Source organism: Podarcis gaigeae, assembly GCF_964106915.1.
Source record: "Podarcis gaigeae genome assembly, chromosome: 8".
In the NCBI taxonomy this organism is placed as follows: domain Eukaryota; kingdom Metazoa; phylum Chordata; class Lepidosauria; order Squamata; family Lacertidae; genus Podarcis; species Podarcis gaigeae.
This window is the reverse complement of record NC_139684.1, coordinates 59787761-59809983: the sequence shown is the minus strand read 5'-3', so window position 1 is coordinate 59809983 and position 22223 is coordinate 59787761. Positions and strand designations below refer to the sequence as shown.

The 22223-nt window shown below is 43.8% G+C and overlaps 1 protein-coding gene across 9 annotated transcripts in view; it reads left to right on the top strand.

The window, feature by feature from the left end:
* Positions 1 to 20535, top strand: part of CSMD2 (CUB and Sushi multiple domains 2) — a 474291-nt gene extending 453756 nt beyond the window's left edge. For all 9 annotated transcript variants that reach the window (XM_083751582.1, XM_083751583.1, XM_083751584.1 and 6 more), the window contains 10 exons: positions 6689 to 6762; positions 8187 to 8298; positions 9828 to 10007; positions 11200 to 11265; positions 12274 to 12435; positions 14067 to 14179; positions 15747 to 15834; positions 16271 to 16403; positions 16815 to 16993; positions 17862 to 20535. In XM_083751582.1, coding sequence (XP_083607708.1) covers positions 6689 to 6762; positions 8187 to 8298; positions 9828 to 10007; positions 11200 to 11265; positions 12274 to 12435; positions 14067 to 14179; positions 15747 to 15834; positions 16271 to 16403; positions 16815 to 16974 — 1088 coding nt within the window. In that variant the 3' untranslated portion in view covers positions 16975 to 16993; positions 17862 to 20535. The remainder of the gene's footprint in view (positions 1 to 6688; positions 6763 to 8186; positions 8299 to 9827; positions 10008 to 11199; positions 11266 to 12273; positions 12436 to 14066; positions 14180 to 15746; positions 15835 to 16270; positions 16404 to 16814; positions 16994 to 17861) is intronic.
* The last annotated feature ends 1688 nt before the right edge of the window (positions 20536 to 22223 follow it).

Here is a 22223-nt window from a genome sequence, read left to right as displayed (position 1 = left end):
CTTTGTGTATTGGAATTACAAAAATTTAACATGGGGAATATAGGAACTTCAATGGCAGAAAATAGTTCCTTCCTTCTTTGAAATTTTGAAATACTCCCCCTAGAGGATTGTGAAAGTATAGTGGCCTGGGAATTGAACTTTATTGAAATTCTTTGTGGTTTAATTGTTTATACTTTGGACTCGTCTTTCTCATGGGACAAAAGATCATTTGACCTTGAACAGAGGCAGGTGTGGAATGAGCGGCTCAGGGAGAACAAGAGCAGCTAAAGCTAAAGATAAAGAAAAAGAGAAAAAATCTGGGCAACTTACGCAAACAACTTTAATTCATCATCGTAGATCATCTGTCCCAACTGTGCTGACAGCACAGGAGGTGGAATTTGTACAGCCTGCTACAGAAGATATGGCAACTGGAGGATCTGAAACAGTTTTGAAACAAATTTTGGAACAACTGGCAGTTTTAAATCAAAAAGTGGACAATCAAACATCAAAAATTGACCAAGCGACATCCTCTATTGGCAGATTAACTGAACAGGTTTCGCAGCACACCCAGGCGATTGAAAAACTGCAAGGAGCTACGGCTGAGAACTACAAATTAGCTATGGAAGCCAATCAAAAAGCAGAACAGGCGAATATAAAGGTTGATGAAGTTAAAGGGGAAGTAAGGCCTCTGAAAAGACAGGTAGGGGAACAACAAGCCTATCTGTCATTGGTTGAATTGAAAAGTAAAGAAAGCAACCTCAGGATAAGGGCTATCCCGGAACTGGAGAAAGACAATCTAGAGGGATTTTTGACACTTTTGTTCTCCAAATTCTGGGGAATCGAGGAAGAAAAGGACTTTAAAATTGTGACAGCCTTTAGACTGGGAAAATCTGTAAAGAAAGACAAGTCCAGAGACTGCTTAGTTATTCTGAGATCAAGAGAAGAGAGGGATAAGATATTAGGCCTACACTTCAAGAAATCTTTGGAGGTAGAAGGCACAAGGGCGGAACTTTACAGAGACATACCCAAATATCTCTTGGAACTTAGGACTACCTATATAGACCTGACTAAACTGTTGAGACACAACGGAATTCCTTATAGGTGGGAGTTTCCACAAGGACTTTCATTTACTTACAAAGGAAGGAAAATAAAAATTAAATCACCTGAAGACCAGCAGAAGTTCCTACACGACCACGAGGAGGACCTGCAAAAAGGAGCTGCAGCCTCTTGGCCTCCACCACCACCGGGACCACCTTCAAGAGTCATACCACCTGGATCTGGACCAGCACTACCTCCTCCGGGATCGGAGGGAAACTTAGACACCCCATTGTAGGACCCGTCAATTGAATCAGGATGTCTCTGCAGCTTCTTAGTTGGAACATAAATGGCGGAAATTCCCCGGAAAAAAGAAGGAAAGTTTTTCACATTTTGAAAAAGGAACAATTGGATGTTATCTGCCTACAAGAAACACATGTGACAAGGCTCCACAGAAAAGTGCTAATTAATAAAAGACTAGGCCAAGAATTTATTTCTTCGGATAAAGTTAAGAAAAGAGGAGTGGTGATATATGCAAAGGAGAGCTTGTCACCGAAATTCTTATTTAAAGATGAACATGGCCGAACTTTGGCGATTGAAATACAGACACAAGGAGAAAAATTTTTGATATTAGGAATATATGCTCCAAATGAGGGAAAATTGGAATTCTTCAGGAAGCTGCATGAGACTATGCTGGATTACTTGGACTATAATAACATCATTATGTTGGGTGATATGAATGGGGTTGTGTCTGTAAACATGGATAAGTCACAAAGTGCCAACATATCGAAAGATGGCAGACTACCTAAAACCTTTTTTGAAATGACTGACAATATGGACTTAATCGACATATGGAGGGTTAAGAACCCTCTAGGGAAAGAAGGGACTTTCTTTTCCGAAGCTCATCTGACATGGACACGAATCGACCAAATATGGACAACTAGAGGACTGGCACCTAAGACTAGAAAAGTGGAAATCTGCCCAAAAAGCTGCTCCGACCATAATGCTTTGAAAGTGGAATTGAGACTAAATACAACCGGATCCTTCAGATGGAAAATGAATGACACTATATTAAGAGATCAGGAGATTGTTAAGAAGGCCCAAAAAACTTTAAAGGACTATTTTGAGATAAATTTGAATACCACCGTGGAAAAAAGAATAATCTGGGACGCAAGCAAGGCAGTTATGAGAGGGTTTCTAATACAACAAAATACGATTAAGAAAAGGCTCTGGAATGAAAAGAAGGAGAAGATATTGGAGAAAATAAGAGAAGGAGAGAAAAAATTAAGATCTAGGCCTAAGTCGAAGGATGTGTTAAGAGAAGTGAAATTTTTCCAGGCGCAATATTCGAAATTGATAAATCAAGAGGTGGAATGGAAAATCAAACAAATGAAACAAAGATCCTTTGAATCAGCGAATAAGTGTGGGAAACTGCTAGCCTGGCAGTTGAAAAAGAGACAAAAGCTAAATACAGTTACAAATCTAGAGATTGAAGGGAGAATGGTTCAGAAACCCGAGGAAATTAGAAAGTGTTTCCAGAGATATTTCAAAGAACTCTACTTACAAGGGCCGCAAAAAGCTTCCGAGGTGGATCAATTTCTTAAAACTAATGGATTACAAAAAATACCCCTGGAAATGAGAACAAACCTGAATTGTAACATCACACAGCAAGAAATTGAAAGTGCCATTCAGAATCTTCAATTGGGCAAGTCTCCAGGCCCTGATGGTCTAACCTCCAAATATTATAAAGTTTTAAAGGATTATTTGATACAACCCTTGATGGAGGTTTGCAACCAGATTATGGAGGGAAGGAAGGCACCGGAAACGTGGAAAGAAGCTTTCATCACATTGATACCTAAACTAGAAACTGAAAAGACCCAACTTAAGAATTACCGCCCCATCTCACTCCTAAACGTGGATTACAAAATTTTTGCAGATATTCTGGCAAGTAGATTTAAAAAAGTATTAAATGAAGTGATCCATAAGGACCAGGCTGGCTTTCTCCCTGGTAGGCATTTGTTTGACAACACAAGAAACATTATTGACATTTTGGAACTCCTACAAACAAATCTTAACACTAGAGCGGCCTTAATTTTTATTGATGCAGAGAAGGCCTTTGATAATATTTCTTGGATGTTCATGAAGAAAAATTTGGAAGGGATGGGAGTGGGGCGGGGGTTTGAAAATGGTATAGAAGCAATCTATACAGAACAAAAAGCTAAATTGATAGTAAACAATGTGGTGACAGAGGAGTTTAAAATTGAAAAAGGGACACGTCAGGGGTGCCCCCTATCCCCCCTATTGTTCATCTCAGTTCTGGAGGTGTTGCTAAACATGATTAGAAAGGACCGGTTGGTCCAAGGAATCGAGGTCGGAGTGAAACAATATAAATTGAAAGCATTTGCAGACGACTTGGTATTAACATTACAGGAACCAGTCTCCAGTACCAAAAGAGTGTTAGAATTAATTTCTGATTTTGGTCGGGTGGCGGGGTTTAAGTTAAATAAGCAAAAAACCAAGGTTTTAGCAAAAAATTTGACAGTTACAGAAACAGATGAGTTCTCTAAAGAAACGGGAGTTGAATGTGGTTAAAAAAGTAAAATACCTAGGGGTGTATCTGACCTCCAAAAATTTGAATTTGTTTAAAGATAACTATGAGAGATGTTGGTCGGAAATCAAAAGAGATCTGGAAACATGGTCAAGATTGAAACTTTCCTTGTTAGGCCGAATAGCTGCTGTATAAAGATGAATGTATTGCCGAAAATGTTATTTTTGTTCCAGGCCCTACAGATCGTGGACAAGGTGGAATGTTTTGGAAAGTGGCAGAAGGATATTTCTAAGTTTGTTTGGCAGGGCAAAAAGCCCCGAATAAAGTTTAAAATATTAACTGATGCGAAAGAAAGAGGGGGATTTGCCCTGCCAGACTTGAGGTTATATTATGAGTCTGCAGCCTTCTGCTGGTTGAAAGATTGGATTTTACTGGAGAACACTGACGTCCTAGATCTGGAAGGGTTTGACAATGCGTTTGGGTGGCATGCATATTTGTGGTATGACAAGGTTAAAGTGCACAAATTGTTTAAAAATCATATTGTCAGAAGAGCAATTTTGATGGTCTGGACAAAATATAAAGACTTATTGGAGAGTAAGACTCCGAGGTGGCTCTCACCGGTGGAGGCCAAGGCACGTAAGAGACTTAACATGGAGGCCCATTGGCCTAAATACTGGGAAATAATTGAAAAAATTGGAGACAATTGGAGGTTGCTGAGCTTGGAAAAACTGAAAACTAAGGTGCGAGATTGGCTGCATTATGCGCAAATTCAGGAGGTCTTTAAAATAGATAAAAAGGTTGGATTCCAGGTGGAAAAATCGAAACTAGAGACTGAATTGTTAGAGCCAAAAAATAAACTACTTTCGAGAATGTATAACTTGCTGCTTAAGTGGAATACACAGGACGAGACAGTCAAATCCGCCATGATAAAATGGGCGCAGGATGTGGGGCATAACATTATGTTTGTAGACTGGGAAAGGTTATGGAACACCGGTTTGAAATTTACGGCATGCACTGCCTTGAAGGAAAATATTATGAAAATGGTATACCGGTGGTACATGACCCCAGTCAAACTAGCTAAGATATACCATCTGTCTGACAATAAATGTTGGAAATGTAGAGAGGCGGAAGGGACATTCTTTCATCTCTGGTGGACCTGCCCAAAAGTGAAGGCCTTCTGGGAAATGATCCATAATGAACTAAAAAAGGTACTGAGATTTACCTTACCTAAGAAACCAGAGGCCTTCCTTCTGGGCATGGTGGACCAGAGAGTGCTTAAGAAGGACAGAACCTTTTTCATGTACGCTACCACAGCAGCAAGGATCCTGATTGCAAAATATTGGAAGACACAAGATTTACCCACGCTGGAGGAATGGCAATCACAGTTGATGGACTATATGGAATTGGCTGAAATGACTGGCAGAATCCGAGACTTGGGAGAAGAAACAATTGAGGAGGACTGGAAAAAATTTAAGGACTATTTGAAAAAACACTATAAGCTGTATGAATGTTAAAAAAAAAATGCACCTTTTAGGAAACTCTAGCTTCAGCAAATGTAAGTTAATGAAATGAAAATTAAGACACAAGGATTTAGAGGTAAAGTAATGAAATAACTTTATTGTGTTTAATACAAAGCATACAAGAATTGGGTTATAGTAAAATTGAAATTAGGGAACATGATAAAATGGAAGATACATTAAGTTTTGAAATAAGTTAACAAATTGCTGATGTTTTATATGACAGAGAACGCAGGGTTTGGAGGATGCGGGGAAGTCCTTTAGATCTGATGGAAAAAGAATATGGAAATTTGTTATTCTTCTCTACTTTCTTATAACTATCCTTTATTCTTCTTTCTGTATTTCTTAAAATTAATAAAAATATTATTAAAAAAAATAGATGGTGTATGTGTGTGTGTGTGTGTGTACACACACATATACGTATACAGTGGTGCCTCGTTAGACGAAAAGAATTCGTTCCGCGATTCTCTTCGTCTAGCGGTTTTTTCGTCTTGCGAAGCAAGCCCATTGACAGCTTAGCGGATTAGCGCTACAGCTGTCAAGCGGCTTCCAGCGATCAGCTGTTAAGCGGCTTATCAGCGGAACAGCTGATAAGCGGCTTAGCGGCTTAAGAAAAGGGTGAAAAAAGCGGGAAAAACCCGTGGGGGGATGCAAGATTTTTTTCGTCTTGCGAAGCAACCCCATAGGGGAATTTGTTTTGCGAAGCGCCTCCAAAACGGAAAACCCTTTCGTCTAGCGGGTTTTTCGTCTTGCGAGGCGTTCGTCTTGCGGGACACCACTGTATACATATGGATGGGTGTGTGTAGAGAGAGAGGGGGGGAAGGGGAGGGAGAGTGATTGGTATGGTTGCTAGACCAGGGTATGAGACACTTGTGTGCCTCCCCAACTGCAGTTGATGGGATCTTCAGTCCTCTCCCTTTCCCAGTCAACCCCGGAGATAATATCTTTGTCTCAGGCTACTACTTTAAATATCCAGACACACAAGATTGGGTGAGGGCTCATGGAGCCTTGTAGTGCAAAACTGTCAGCTCAGAAGTTCCCAGTGCAACATTCATCAGAACCATAGGGAAGAATGGCAAACCAAATTCAGTTTGGCTTGGATTTAATGGGAATCTTCCTATTTTGCACTTTCCATAACCATCATTGAACAAAATCAAAGCTATCCTTCATGACTCATACTTCCCTGAATTTAATGATCCAGTTATCTAAATAAACATTGTGTGCAAAATTGTGTGTATTGGCGGGAAATGTGCTTTTTATTATTAGTGAAAATAGCATAAAATTGCATTCTGTTAGGGGAAATAGCTTGCCTAAATGCATACATTAGGCAACATTGTGTATAGTAGGAGAAAGTCACACCAAAATGCTGGTGGATTTTCATGAGGGCTTCTTTAAATAAATCACAAACTGATGTGGAGAGCTGAACTTACAACTAGAAGGATGAGAAGCTGAAAAAAACTGAAATTGACAGATTCACCCATCCCTTTGCCACAGCTCACTTGTTGAAATTAAGCATGATAAATGGAGATAAATAATGCTAGATTAATAGTGTCATTAACTCTTCCTTGCTCTTCAATCTTTTACCACATTTCTGTCTGCTTCTAATCAGACTCAACACACACAACATGTATAGATCCTGGTGTGCCCCTTTATGGAATGCAAAACAACTCCCAAGGTTATCAGGTAATTATTATTGCCTCTTTATTGATCTAATTTTATTCTCTCCTCTCTCTAAATGAACTCCTTTATCTGCCTGATGCATAGTATCTCTCGATCCTTCCATCCATCTAATCTAGTCTCCCTTCCTCCCTTCCTCCCTTCCAGGTAATGTTTCCCAGACACAGAATGATTCCTTTGATTGGATTGAACTGAAGTGCAAATGTGTTGCATAAGAAGACCCTACTGAATCCAAATGAAAGGCCTACCTTATGCAGCATCCTTCTGCCCACAGTGGTCAACCAAATGTCTCTGAGAAGCACATGAGGAGCAATAATTGTTCCCAGCAACTGGTGATTCACAGAGAGGTTGACTCTTCGTGACTAGTGGTCATCACTACCTTTATCATTCAGGGATTTGTCTTGTCCTTCTTTTGAAACTGGTAGCTGTCAGTATATCCTGTGGCAACAGATTCTGTAGGCTAGCCAGATACTGTGTGCAGAAGTACTCCCTACTGACCATGGTGGTCACCTGCAATCTCCAAGATCACAGGCAGCATACCAGTTGGTGAGGAACAGCAGTAGGAGGCAGTGCAATTTTGGTCCTGTTCTGCTTTGTGGATTTTCCAGAGGCAGCTGGTTGTCCATTGTGGGAAAACGGGGTGCTGTGTACAGATAAACCTTTAATCTGATGCTGTGGGGCTCTTTGGGTCACCTGAACTGAGGTAGGGGCTAAACCAGCCCCTGCATCTAATGACTCCTAGTCGCTCAGAATCAAATCCCCTCCTCTCCTCCTCCTTTGACAGTGGGATGCAGGTGCTGGTTCTCACAACTTCCTATTTCTGTTGCCCTTCCCTTCATGTGCTGACCACCATCCTGATGTATATACCTGTTTATTGATTATTACTTCTTTATCCAATGAACTTGGAGCAGCAAGCATTAGACACACAATCCAAGGCTGAGATAGAATGACTGGCTCAAGGTCACCCAGTGAACTTCACGGCTGACTGGGGGTTTGAATTGACATTTCTGCAATCCAACATTCTGGCTACTGCTATGCATGGCCTTTCGTAAACTGGGCTGGCACAAGATATTGTGCTGCTGCCGCTGCCCCTCCCCACTCCTCCTCTTTGTTTTAGCCCACTTTCCCCCTGCTTAGGTTATTTCTTTCACCCCAGCTTTAACAATAGAGTCCCTGCTGCACTCTAAAAAGCACCAATTATTATTATTATTTATTTGGAATACATATACCCTTCTCAATAGCCCAGAGAGGCTCTCAAAGCATCATTCTGGGAAGGGTGGCTGTGATTGTGCCTGAGCTGCCTAAAGATGCTGCCTGAAGTTTATTGGGCCACATCTCACAGCTTGGAATTGCAGGCAGGTTCCACGGCTGTAAAGGCTGTAAACCCCTTTTCTTTCCACCGCTCAGTCTCTGTTTCTCCATCCCAACAGATCGGGAGCATCGTCTATTTCAAGTGCCACAAAGGATACCTGTTGCAGGGCTCCACCACGCGGGCTTGTCTCCCAAACCTGACATGGAGTGGAATGCAGCCTGATTGCATCCGTGAGTCTTGCAGCCTGATGTGAAGCAGAATGTCTTGGCCAGCTTTTGGGGTGCAGCCTGCACTAAAATCCTGGGGTTTGGGGTATGCGGTGAAGCAAGTCTCCTAGACTGCCTTCAGATTTTATAATGGCCCCATGGAAAGTGTACGGGTTGGTTGGTCTGGAAGCAATGGCTTCCATCCAGGCAGGGAGTCCAGCTGGGAAGCAGATGGGCCAGAAAATAGTGAAGCAGGGATTGGCATTCTGAAAGCCGTTCATAGGAAACTGCCTTGCTTAGATTCAAGTGTACACTGTCTACACTGGCTGGCAACTGCTCTCCATAAACCCAGGCAGATGTCTTTCACAGCCCTACTGCTGGAGAAGCTGGGGGGGTCAAACTTTCGAGCCTTTATATGCAAAGCATGTGCTCTGCCACTGAGTTCTGCAGCCCATCTCCTTATCTTCCTCTCGTGGTTAGTGAGCCTAGTGCTCAGAGTAGCAGCACAATAGCAAGGGGAGCTTATGACACTTTTGCCCTTGTGACATCTTCCACTTCCACTCTGGCAAGCAGCTAAGCTTTGGTACAGCAATAAGGTCTGAGGAATAAGCAAACTTCCCACTGGCCATTCTTAGTTTAAGTGCTCATCCACACGTACCTTTTGCCCCACACTTTCTAGGGATATGTCCATGTGTTCCATGTCCAATCACCTTTCTTTCTTTCTTTCTTTCTTTCTTTCTTTCTTTCTTTCTTTCTTTCTTTCTTTCTTTCTTTTTCCCTGGTGCTATCCCTGTGAAAACCTGCTCTTTAATGCTGAATCAGAACAAGCAGCAATTTGGGCTTTCCGTGGAATTGTTTTCAGAGATAAAGTGTGGATTTTCATGTGGAAAGCACTGGGGCAAAAAAGAGGGCTCAGACACAGACCTTTGAAGCACAAATCTGTGTCTAGTAACATGGCACAAAAGGAAATAGGGATGAGATCTAAGAGGTTGCATTTATCAGAGGGTGTGCTTTAAGCCAATGTCTTAAAGTAACTGTGCTTTGTGGCTGAGCAGCAAATTGCTCTGGCTGAGGCGTTAGGCCAGAGTCAGCAGTTTTAGCCCCAGAGCTTACAGAGATTTTTGGTGCAATACCACTCTTTGGCCATCCACACTGGGGGCGCTGAAGTGCAGCTGCTCCCTTACCTGCTAAGCTGCCATGATGGTTCAAAGAGTAAAGCTATACTGCTAAGAGTAAGCGGTATATAAATAATTAAAATAAACAAATAAGTTTCTGAATCCCAGTACCAGAGACCCCTGGCATCTTACAATGAGCACCTCTTCCTGACTGATCTCAATAGGACTGGCTTGAGTAGCTAAATCATTTTTTGGCAAGGGGGGAGCTCTAACCAGTGGCCCATTTGCAGCTCACAGGACCTCCCCATCCAGCCCAGCAGCCTCTCCTGCTGTGTCCTCCTGCTCTTTAGAAATAATGTACATCTCCATAACTGTGTAGAATTTATGTAGGTGTAAATTGTGTTGAGTTTTCAGGGTACTCCCTTTGTATAATTCTAGCTCACACTTGCAAGGAGCCAGAAACCCCATCCCATGTCAACGTGGGCGCTCTGGACCTGCCCTCCCTCGGATACACCCTGATCTACTCTTGCCAGAGTGGCTTTTACCTCACCGGAGGATCAGAACACAGGACCTGTAAAGCAGATGGCAGTTGGACAGGGAAGCCCCCTATTTGCCTTGGTAAGCATTCTGTGATGAGGCTGAAATTTGTCCTTTGCCTGCAGACTCAGAGAGAGAGAGAGATTGCAAGATCGCATTTACATCCTTCACTATCCTGGCCATTCATTCATTCACTCTTCCCCCCCTCCCCCCCCACACCCATTACACCACCCATTCTTGCCTCTGGCTCCACCCAGTGCTGGGCCATGCATCCCCTGACCTGCAGGTTACTCAAAAGATATGGGCATCCATGGTCCGAAAAAGCTTCCTTACTCCTCCCATCAATTGATCTCTCCTCTGTGGATTTGGCTAGTCCTTTAAAAAAAAGCCATTTAAGAAAGGCCATGTCTTCTGACATAATTGAATTATGCACTGCAGAAAGAGTTACTTTCTATTGCCTGCCATACACATATCACCACAGGGGAAGAAAATCCTTCGTCTTGTCTCTCCCCATTCAGTGTTGCTTGTGTCCCAATCGCCAAGAGGTGAGAGACTCTAGGTGTTCCACCGCTTTCCCAGGGTTCAGTTTTCTTGGAATGAGGGTCAGTGAAGACTGTGGTGTCTGTAGGATATATGCTTTCATATACACATAAATATAGCTTGAGCATAAGATAGAAGGGCTCACAACATTAATGCCTCAGCAGATCTTGCTTCCCCATTAGATTTCCAGGGAAGCCCCATGTCACAGCTTTGGGTCCAGCACAGAGTAGATAGGCCTCTGTATCTCCAGCTTCTAGCACCAGCCAAAACTCACAAACCAAAAACTAACTCCTAGGATGACTTGATGCCCAACAAGGTGTGTGCAGAGGACATGGCTATCCCCCTCCTGGAAGCATATTCAGTTGTCACTATGGCAATATCTCCTCTTAGCTAACTTAGCTGATGAGGCCGGTCAAGACCACCTTGAAAAAGGAACTACTTTTACTGATTCAGCAAGCTAAGCTCCCTCTTATAGATTCTAGACCTCACTGGATTACAGAATCACAGGCCTGGAAAGGTACCCAGAGGTATCATCAAGACTGACCCCAAAACCTATAACAACAATTTTATAGACCTCTACCAAGAAAGCCCCTGTAGTCTTTCACCTAACCCTTCCCACCCCAACAATGTTCCCCTTTATTCAGAAAGGTCCTCTTGTTTCCTCACATGTTCTGGCAGACCTGTGTGTTGTGCTGCTTAGAGAACTGACCATTGTTTGTATCTTTTTTCATAGCGGACATCCGTCCCAGTGGGAGACCAGTGGGCACTGCGAGGGACCTGCCTCTTCCCAAGGTGTCAGGTACTGCTTTCCTTTACCTTAGTACCAAATTTAGAAAATCAGCTCAAACAAGAAATGGCACAGAACCCATTCCACTCACCCACACCCCCAACAGAATCAGTGCTTGCAAATTTATGCAAGTGGAATCAAATAATTAACTGATTAATAGATCAAAACTCATTCCATTAATCAACTAAAATACTTTAAATGAGTGCTCTTAATTGGAAGTAAAGGAAGATAAATTCACAGATAAATGAAGCTTTTTTTGCCCCATATGCGCATTAAAGTTGTAAGCACCAGTATAAACTCTGTGTGCTCGGTGTACTGAATGATCTCAGTGTAAGAGGACCAGGTAGTTTTAGTGAGCAATGCAAAATTAAAGGGTAAGCCATCCCTTCTGCTATCCTGAACCATATCCTAAGGCTTGAGTCCTATTTGCCCCATATCAATATGCCTTATAATAATTCCTCTAAGTTATGTCTCTGCAAATTTCCTAGCAACCTTGAACCCAAGTGTTGAGCAAAACCCTTTGTGCTCATAGATATAGCTCTGAAGGGATGTGTCATCTGCACCCTTTGCTAGGCTGCCAACATTTTATAAAGTCCTGCTTGCCTATCCTTGTGCTCCTACTTCACTTAGTTTACTTCACTGGGAAGGGCTGGCCTAGGGGTGCTAACCAAATTCTCCTTAAGAACATAGGAGGCTGCATTTGTCAGACCATTGGTCCACCTAGCTCAATATTTTCCACACTGAGCAGCAGAGACTCTCAAGGATTTCAGACAGGGGTATGTCCTAGCCTTACCTGGAGATGTCAAAGATCGACCTTGGAACCTTCTGCATGCAAACCAGGTGCTCTACCACTGAGTGGTGCCTCTTGCCCTAGTTGCAATGCGCTCTGCATTCACACACCAAACTACAGTTCCATGGAAACTCCATGGACAGCTTCAATGAGCATGAAACTGAATGTCAGGCAATTTTGGCTAACCGTTGCCATCTTGTTGCAAATGTTCTGCCTTGCATTGTTCCTAGTTCCTGCTGACGTCTTTGCAAAGAACTCCTTTTGGAAAGGCTCTTATGAGTACATGGGCAAGAAGCAGCTGACTATGCTCTCTGTCAGGAGTTTTGACCCAGTCACCAATAAAGTCAATGCCACCCTGAAAGACCACAGTGGTGTGGAGCTACAACTGTCTGGTAGGTCAACTTCTGTATATCCTCATTTGCCACAGTTGCCCATCCGTGTTGGGTAATAAAGAAGTGGAAAAATTCCATACAGTACTTCACTTAATTAGCACAATATGCAGTGTCCTACAGATTTGGTTGTAATACAACTCACATTATCCCTGACCATTGGCCATCTGGCTGTGGATAATGGGAGCTGCAGTCTAATAAAACATGGAGAGCACCACATTGGCTACCCTGCAGTATAAAAGGTAAAGGTAAAGGTACCCTTGCCCGTACGGGCCAGTCTTGACAGACTCTGGGGTTGTGCGCCCATCTCACTTAAGAGGCCAGGGGCCAGCGCTGTCCGGAGACACTTCCGGGTCACGTGGCCAGCGTGACATCGCTGCTCTGGCGAGCCAGAGCTGCACACGGAAACGCCATTTACCTTCCCGCTAGTAAGCGGTCCCTATTTATCTACTTGCACCCGGGGGTGCTTTCGAACTGCTAGGTTGGCAGGCGCTGGGACCGAGCAATGGGAGCGCACCCCGCCGCGGGGATTCGAACCGCCGACCTTTCGATCGGCAAGCCCTAGGCGCTGAGGCTTTTACCCACAGCGCCACCCGCGTCCCTCTACCCTGCAGTATACAGTGTAGCAAATTAATAGTGTATTAATGGTGCCAGGTGATGGATAGAAGTGTAGGTAGCTATCTCCCTGCCAAAACAGGAGCAGCATTTGGCCAAGGCTAGGGAACCTGCAGCCTTCCAGATAGTGCTGGACTCAACTCCCATCATCCATTGTCCATGCTGGCTGTGGCTGATGTGAGTTGCAGTCCAGTTGGAGGGTCCACAGGTTTCTCATTCCTGCATCAGACCAATGAGGACCCAGAAACTGCTGTTTCCTTGGGTTCCTTGCAATAAAGTGTGTAGAGTCATGAATTGCAGTGATCCTTAGTCCTCCCTGCTCAGCCATCTAACCAGCAGGCAAGGCAAAACAAGTGATCAAAGAGGCAAGCTGAGGTCAGCTTCCATATAATCAACTGAAACTCTATTAATGGTTAGGATTTTTTTGCTTCCAAGATGCATCGCTGCACACTTACTCGCACTTACCTTTGTCTGATGTTTCATCACCCATCCACCTTGTTTGGAGTGAGCTTTTTGGAGCTCTTAGGAATTTCACCATTCTGAATAATTCAGTGCTGCCTGAAGACAGGAGCATCTGAAATAAAATGCATCTTAACTCTAACATGGTGCAACTGGAGAGTGCAAGTCCAGTGTGTGAAAGAGCTTGCAAATCTTCTTCTCCAATATCACTGGGATATTACCCACCACTGTCACTTTCATTCTGTCTCTCTCAGGGCTTGTCCACACTTTGGCTCATCCTCTGTCCACAAAGCATGGGTCCAAGTTTTCCCCTTGCCCCACTCCTTTTCCAGGGAAAGCCCACTCCTTAGTGTTAAGTCAAAGGAAACAGAAATCTGGAGGAAACCCAAATTAATGCTTGTTCCAAATGAGCACTAAAGAGTGATTTTCCCCAGGGAAAAGCAGTGAGACAAGAGGAAGTGTGAATAAGTCCCCCCCCCCACACACACACACTTTTCTTTTTGCTAAGAGAAGGCACAAGCTCTTGAAGGACCAACCTTTTCATTGTATTCTCTTTACAGGTATTTACAAAAGAGAAGATGTCCACCTGCTCCTCCAGGTGTACCAGATTACAGGGCCGGTGGAGATCTTCATGAACAAATTCAAGAATGAAAAGTGGGCTTTAGATGGTCATGTAAGTATTAGCACAGCCCAGTATTGTCTTGTTCGTTTGGCCCATCCACACATTACGCTTTCAGAATTTGTCTGAAGTGTTCCAATGGCAGATGTTTAGAGCTGCGGAGGGCGGGGGGTAGTAGGGATGGGAACATGAAACAGCAGGAGCCATTGCACTGGGAGTCTGTAGAAGCAAAAGTCAACATAAGATTACTAATTGGAGTAGTGACCTCCCCCTAGTTACTATAGTTATGGAATATCCTCTCCAACACAACTCGCTGGATTCTATTCCACTTCACCAGATTTTTAGCTCCTAATCTAGTATGATCACCAACGGTTTCCCATCATCTTAGAAAAAAAGTGATGTGGGATGCTGCAGGGTTCTGTCCTGGGCCTGGTGTTGTTCAGCATCTTTATAAATGACTTGGATGAAGGAATAGAGGAGGCACTCATCAAATTTTCAGATGACACCAAAGTTGAAGGGTCAGCTAATACCACAAAAGATAGAATCAGGATTCAATATGACCATAGCAGACTGGAGAACAGGACCAAAATTAACAAAATGAATTTCAGTAGATACAAAGATAAGGATATACACTCAGGCAGGAATAATCACATGCACAAATATAGGATGGGGGACACCTGGGTTGACAGCAGTAAATGTAAAAAAAAAAAAGATGATCTAGGGATCTTAGTAGACTACAAGCTTCAGATGAGTCAACAGTGTGATGCAGCAGCAAAAAAATAATGAATGCAATTTTAGGCTGCATCAACAGAAGTGCCCAGATCAAGGCAAGTAATAGCTCTGTTCTATTCTGCCTCGGTCAGACCACACCTAGAATACTATGCCCAGTTCTGGGCACCACAGTGGAAGCCAGTCTTTCTGAGGAATGGTGGAGGGAGCTGGATGTGTTTAATCTGGAGAAGAGGAGACTGAGTAGTAATATGATAGCAGTCTTCAAATATCTGAAGGGCTGTCACATGGAAGGCAGAGCAAGCTTGCTTTCTGCTGCCCCAGAGGGCAGGACCCAAACCAATGAATTCAAATTACAAGAAATGAGATTCCAACAAAACATTAGGAAGAATAGTCTGACGGTTAGAGCTGTTCAACAGTGGCGATCTGCAAGGACTCTTTAGCTCTGGTTCCAACATTTGTCTCTCTGACCAGCATAAGCATGAAGCACATTGACAGAGGAGAATCATGCATACTTAGTTTCTGTGCTGGTCCAACCAGCATGAGCTGAATCAGTGCCCTTCGGGTGGCTGATTGAGCACCCGGACCCAACACTACACTTGAGCAGTTCCAACATTTGAAAAGACTACTCAGGAGGGCTGGATTTGCTTTCAGGATGAGCAACCTGCTGTGTGTGATCAATTCTCTTTGCTGTGGGCTCCATATCTTTGCTGTCAAAATGTGTCCTTTCATCATTTTTGTACTGTTACGTTATTTCGTTGAATAATTATTTGGGGGCTTTTGGAGAAAAAGTCTAGCAATCTATGCTAAACCACCCTGCCGCCAAAGCCAAAAAATTTTATTCAATCAGAAACATGGGATTCTGCAGTTTGTTCCTCCTTCCCATACGCAGGTCACTCCAGACTCATCGAGTGGGACGTTTGTCTACCAGGGGTTTGTGCATGGCAAAGGTTTTGGGCAGTTTGGCCTGCAGAGGCTAGGTAAGTTATCCTGCCTTCGTGCAAAAATCCTATTCTTTAAATTTTTTCTTGTACATTATTTTAATACCAGTATAACTATTATTTCTGTAATTTTATACAGCAATGCAATGGGGAAATTTTCAGTTCAAGCTGTAATGTATAAAAGGTTTGATTCTGATTGGCTAGTAGAGGGAGTCTAGGCTGAGACAAACCTGAGTGTTTTCTACTTGCCACAGTCTTTACCTAATTGGTTAGTTTTGGCATTTATTCCCCTTTTTCTTACATATAAGAGTTTCCAGTTATCTGCCAATATTTTCTGCATAAGTTGTGTGAATTGAGCAATAACTGTGCAGTAGTGGGCACATGGTGAGGGATGGGCCATCCAGACTCAGAAACCCCAACCTCTGTCTCCCAGCAAAGCATGGCGTGCAATTTAATGGCACATCTTCCTTTTCAGACATCATTGAACGAGATGCCGAGTCTATAGGACATCCATTTGCATCCAACAGCAGTTCAGTGGCAGCTGCTATCCTTGTGCCTTTCATTGCCCTGATTATTGCAGGGTTTGTGCTCTATCTCTACAAACACAGGTGAGCAAACCTGGGAGCAAACGGAGGGAGGCAAGAAAGCAAAATGCAAATTTTGTATTGCTTTCCTATCTCTGTGTTTGTGTGTGTTCTTAACCAGTCTGCCAGTCTGAGTGGAGGGGAGAAAAGCAGAGAGAGGCTGCGTAACCTTCCCTGTTTATTGTTATTTATTAATTGCTTAAATGGGCTTCGAAATTGCTTCCCTCCGAACTCTGTCCCTTCGTGCTGGGGAAAAGATATGGGCACCATATATCTTTTTACTCTGATCAGGGGCGGGAGGGACGCTTGCCTCAAGGAACTCCCCACGAAGAATAAGCAATATCTGATCAACCATACCTCAATCAAAGTAGCCTCTCTGCTGGCATGCCCTGCTAGGCCATCTTTGACTCCTCTTTTTGGTCTTGTCTGGTACAGAAGGAGACCGAAGGTGCCATTCAATGGTTACGCTGGGCATGAAAACACCAATGTTCGTGGAACGTTTGAAAACCCCATGTATGACCGCAACTTGCAGCCGACGGATATCATGGCTAACGAGGCAGAGTTTACAGTCAGCACCGTGTGCACTGCGGTATAGCACTTAACAAACCTGCGCAGTAAGTGCCGTGTTGTTCAGCTGTTCCCAGTTCACAAGTGATCTAGCGTTTTTAATTTGCAAAGTATTTGCTGGAGCTTCCCAACCTTTTTATTGGTGACTCAACACAGGCCAAAGGCTTCCCAGATCTGGGCCTCTGCATTAGGACATAAATTTCCAATAAATAGGGATGGGATGCCCAGTAGTGACTGGCAGGGCAGTGCAGATGGATTGCTGCATTGCCGACCTGCTTTCCTAACATTGTGCATTGTTGCTGCCTATCCAGGGGGAGAGGGAGAGGGGCAAGGCAGCAGGAGCTCGGCCTGGTGTGCCTGCAGCAGCAAAGCCAATACAATGCTCCTGCCCACACTGTGCCAAGAGGGAATGATGTAGGGTGTTGGGAAAGCAGAGCAGCAATGCAGCAATGTGGCCACACACAAATCCCACCAACTACTACTGGCCATACCATAAATCACTCTACTTCTTAAGCTTCCTCACAATCCCCATTTAGGTTTTTTTTGTCTCCAGATGACTATGCTCGGTGTTTGATGGAGTCCACGTTTGGTGTTACTTTTATGATGTATTGTAGACACCTCAAGGTCTCCTTTCTATGGTAATAGATATGCAATGTAAATATTTTCATAAATAAACAGCTGTTTGGGGTAAAATTACTTGGTTTATTTAGGTTCCACAAGGAAAAAACGGTAATCAGATTTGAACATGACTGGACATAATTCACACCACTTTGGAATAATAAGCAGGCAGGGATTAGTTATACCCTTTCTCAATTTTAGAAACGTAGTGGGAATTAACAGCCAGCCCACTGACAGCAGGTTAACTCTTTTGTGCTGTGGATCCAGCCTTGCTTCTCGTTTTCTCTTCCTCTGCAGCATTCTCCAGGGACGGGAGTCTCACCAGTGCCCGATGTTCCTCCTGGTTCATCTTTGCCCATGATCATCCCTCCCAGAAATGTTGGGGCTGTGGAGTTGATATGGTGCCTTTGAGTTGATCCAGAGAGAGAAAGAGAGTGACTGCCTTGCTGTTCATCACCACTCCACATCCTCATTGCCTTCCCTTCTGCCCTGCAGCCGATAGTCAAATCAACCAAAGCACCCACTCCAGCCCTTGTGTTACGACTACATGGGAGTGGATCCACCAACACGTTCCCCCACCTCTGAGCCTTTTTCTAGCCGATTCTGGCCAATTTTAGAACCCGGAGACCAGAGGTTGTCCAGCTGCTTGTTTTTGGTTGATTATCGTCTTCTGGGGAATACATTGTGACCTGGTAGGGAAATCTAAGAGCATTAAATTACCAGAGGAAGTGAAAGACATGTAAGATGAAGTGGCTGCATTGGGGCTGACGAGACTTCCTGGATGCAGAGAGTGTGGGGCACAAAAGCACCCATCACATTGAACTAAAGCAGCAGCTTTAGCAAATGGAGAAATGGTTGCTTCATATGTGTTCCTTCTCTCCTTCCTCCCCCATCTCATGTAGGCACTTCATGCTAATAGCCTACTTCAAGGACTGGAGGTTTCTGCAAAACCTGACACACACACACACACACCCAGACCCAACCCACTTCATTCTGTACTTTAAAATAACCTCTGCTTTATTCTGTCAAGGTCAGCTGCTTGTCTTTGTTCCAGGTATAAGGCCAATTCGAACCCTGCCTTTTAAACCACAGCTGCCATTGTTGCTTTGTCCTTGCTAGCGTTGACAGGATTGTTAGAGAGTAAGGACCATGCCAAGGACCTTTCTTGGCACAGGGGATGGGCAGCCTTATTTGCACAGTTGTCAAAGTTGAAATCAAAGCATCTTTCCCTAGCTAGCACATTCATTGCAGGTCGGTCGCATTTTGCCAGCCCTTGAACTACAATATTTTGTCGCTGGGGAACAATTTCTCACAAATACACTTCCCTTGCTTTTTTGAATAATGCCCTGAGGAATATGGCAACATGAGAGTCATTAAGTCCTTTTGGTTACTGTATGTGGCCTCACCAGTGTCTAACGAGACTAATTCATTTTCTTCTGACCCCCTCCCTCCTCATTTAGATTCCTTTTAGGGAAAAAGAGGCCGAGCCCCCACCCCACCCCCAAAATCTTTACCACCATAGTAGGGTTGCTCGCATTTCTTTTACATTTATTTCAAAAAATATGGCAGATACGTTTGCCTGCAGCATTGTGAAACTGCTCTCTTCTCCATTTTATTACATTCTGTGCTTCCTGCTGGAGTGCACAACTGCTCTACTGAAGTGAGAAACTGAACGAACCCACTCAGCCCCCATCTCTTGCTACAAGGACAGAATCTTGCACTACTAGTCTAGATTGGATTTTTACTCTTGGCAATAGACTAGAGACTTTGCATTGTCTAGAGCAGCCCATTTGTCACATGTAGTCAGATCCATCTAGCTCAGTGCTGGTTACAGTAGTAGTCTGCCAAGGAGAGAGTTGGTTGAAAATATTCTCTTTGACATCTATTCACCTCAACCCCCCCCCCCCCACACACACACATGCAGGTAATTTTAGACAGTAGAGGGATAGGTATAAATACAGCCCTGCAATGCCCCACCTGCAGTCTGAAGTGGTACAATCGAGAACACATGTTTGATGTGCCTCATCTACTGAGCAGCCATCAACAAGTGATCAAAGGTATATTACAGTTACCATTTGTGTAAACTAGGGTGGATGGGCCCCATATTTTCCCAGACAAAACAAAATTGGGATTTGTGTAGGCATTTGGGGGATGGTTTAAAACTGGACTTTACTCTGCTTAACAAATTTGAGGCAAAAATCTGATTAAACTGGAGCATGCTTAAGTCATGTCCAGAAGGTTCTAGATGTAATCCTGGATCCACCTGAGAGCATAGAACCATAAAATTGCAGCACTGGAAGGGGTCCTGGGGTTCATCCACTTCAACCCCCTGCAATGCAGGAATATCACCTAAGCAAAGCTTCACTTAGCATCCATGACAGGTGGCCATTCAACCTCTGCAAAAAACCTCCAAGGAAGGAGACTCCACCACCTTCCAATAGAGTCCATTCCACTGTCAAGCAGATCTTACCATCAGGAAACTCTTCCTGATGTTTAGTAGGAATCACCTTTCTTACCAGCCTTTCAGGAGATTTTTGCAGTCAGAACTTTTGAACAGCAACCCCATGATAAGAACTCTTTGACCTTTCCCCCAAATAACGTCTTGTATAATTTCTACGCCAAACGGCTTTAGAATCCCAGAGGAAATTCAAAGTGCAGGATTGTTTTACTGTGTGCAAATACCATTACATTTTTAATCCCTATAAAGGAGCACAGGTGTTTGCATTCTTTGCCATCCACCCCAATAAAAGGGAGAAACCGGCAGTGTTGACTTTCACCAGTATTGTTGGGTTTGGTTCATGCTTTCAACCTGGAAAGCATGCTTTCGTTGGAAGACGCCATTTGGTGATAGTTGAGGTGTTTTAGCTGAGACTCACAGCAAGGCGGAAGACATACTGGTGCCTTAACACACACAACCAGGTTTGGGCAGAACCAGGGACAGTAAAATCACAATCATGCCTTACCCTTTTTTATTTTTGCAGGGAGCAAGTAGATTGTGAGTAAATTTTCAGAGAGCTAGTATTGAGGACTCCAAATTACTTTTCACCCTTTTTATGTCAACAGAAAATATATGCTTTGAGCAGGAATGTAGCCTAATCAGGGTGAATGTGCACCTTCAACCCTTGTATACTTCTTAGCAGTCTAGCATTCTCCAAACACTGATTTGGTGATATATTTTTGTAGTAGTGCTGATTTCTCTGAGCTGTTTGGAACCGAGAGTGTGGGCAGTTCAGGAAGAGTAGAGTCAGTGTAACTACTTTGGGCATTCTGTGTAGAAGCTCCCATCAGCTGGGGACAGAGCAGAAAGGAGCAGCTTTCATCATAAGAAAGAAACAATTTGCACATAGAAAAGTACTATAGTGAGTGTCAAGAGAGAGAGCGCCAGGCTAGGGATCTTTCCCCTAATGCATAGGTTTCTACATACAGGGCAGTTTGCTTGGCTTTAAACCAAGTAGTGAAATATTTTCATAACCATGGGAGGTAACACAGTACAGCTTGTTTAAAAGGGCAAATTTGAACACTCATTCTGCCATATTGAGCTACAACAAACCTTCAAATTTCACTAACTTTTCATGCTAAAACCCAAAGTCCCCTGCTTCCTCAACCGAAGCCCTAAATTAATAGTGATTCGTAGAACAGAATCATAGGGTTGGAAGAGGCCTTGTAGATCATCTAGTCCAAATCTCCTGATCTGCAAGGCAGGCTATAGATACAACATCATTCACAGATGGCTGTCCATTCTCCTTAAATTCCTCCAGTGAAAGGAGACCCCAACACCTCCTGAAGCAGTCTGTTCCACTCTGGCTTGTTACCATTTTTCTCCAGAGGACAATGAGTTAAAACTTCAGGGATTCTGGCTAAACTTTTGACATGGGTAACAGAGGGCTAATAATTGCATGTGGCAGTGTGAATGCTTCCAAACCCATCCAGCACCATGCAGCAATACCCCTGAAGTAGCATGTTTAAATTATTGTCTTGAAGGAACTTTGTTCCACTCGCCACTGTTGCCATCATGGGTTTGCTTCAGAACTTGCCTCCCCTGTCCCTGGCCTTTGGGTCACTCGGGAGCTAGTTGGCCAAAAGCTGTGTTCTCTTTTACAAATTCACCTGCTCACTGAACAGCATGGCCCGGGATCAGGGAGGATGGAAGCTGTTGTCCACCAGCATCTGGAGAGTACCAGCTTCCCCTGCAATCGTCATCTTGCATTCTCATAAGGATTAAAAGCAGGGGACCTTATCAGCCTAGCCTGCGCTACACTTCTGAAACTTGCTGAGATAATGCAATAGAACATGGTTTCCAAACCGTTCTTCAGGACTTCTCCAAAGTTCCTCAGGAAGATCAGCAATGGCGAGCAGCTTGCCCACAATTACTGATCTCTGGTGTGTACTAAAGGCATAGTCTCAGTTTAAGTGGTCAACAGGCCCCTTGTGGACTGAGCTTAGGCCCCAGAACCCATTGCCACATGCAGTTGAGGGGAACTTAACAGAGCAGCCACTGTGAAAAGTTAGCTTAAGGTAGAAAACTATGGAAACCACTGCCCTGGGAGGCTGGCTAGTATAAAGCTGCAATGTCAATGTTATTTCTTCAAACCCTAGGGCAGCCTTCACTAGCCTGGTGCCCTATGGATGTTATGGACTAAAACTCCCAACTGATGGGAG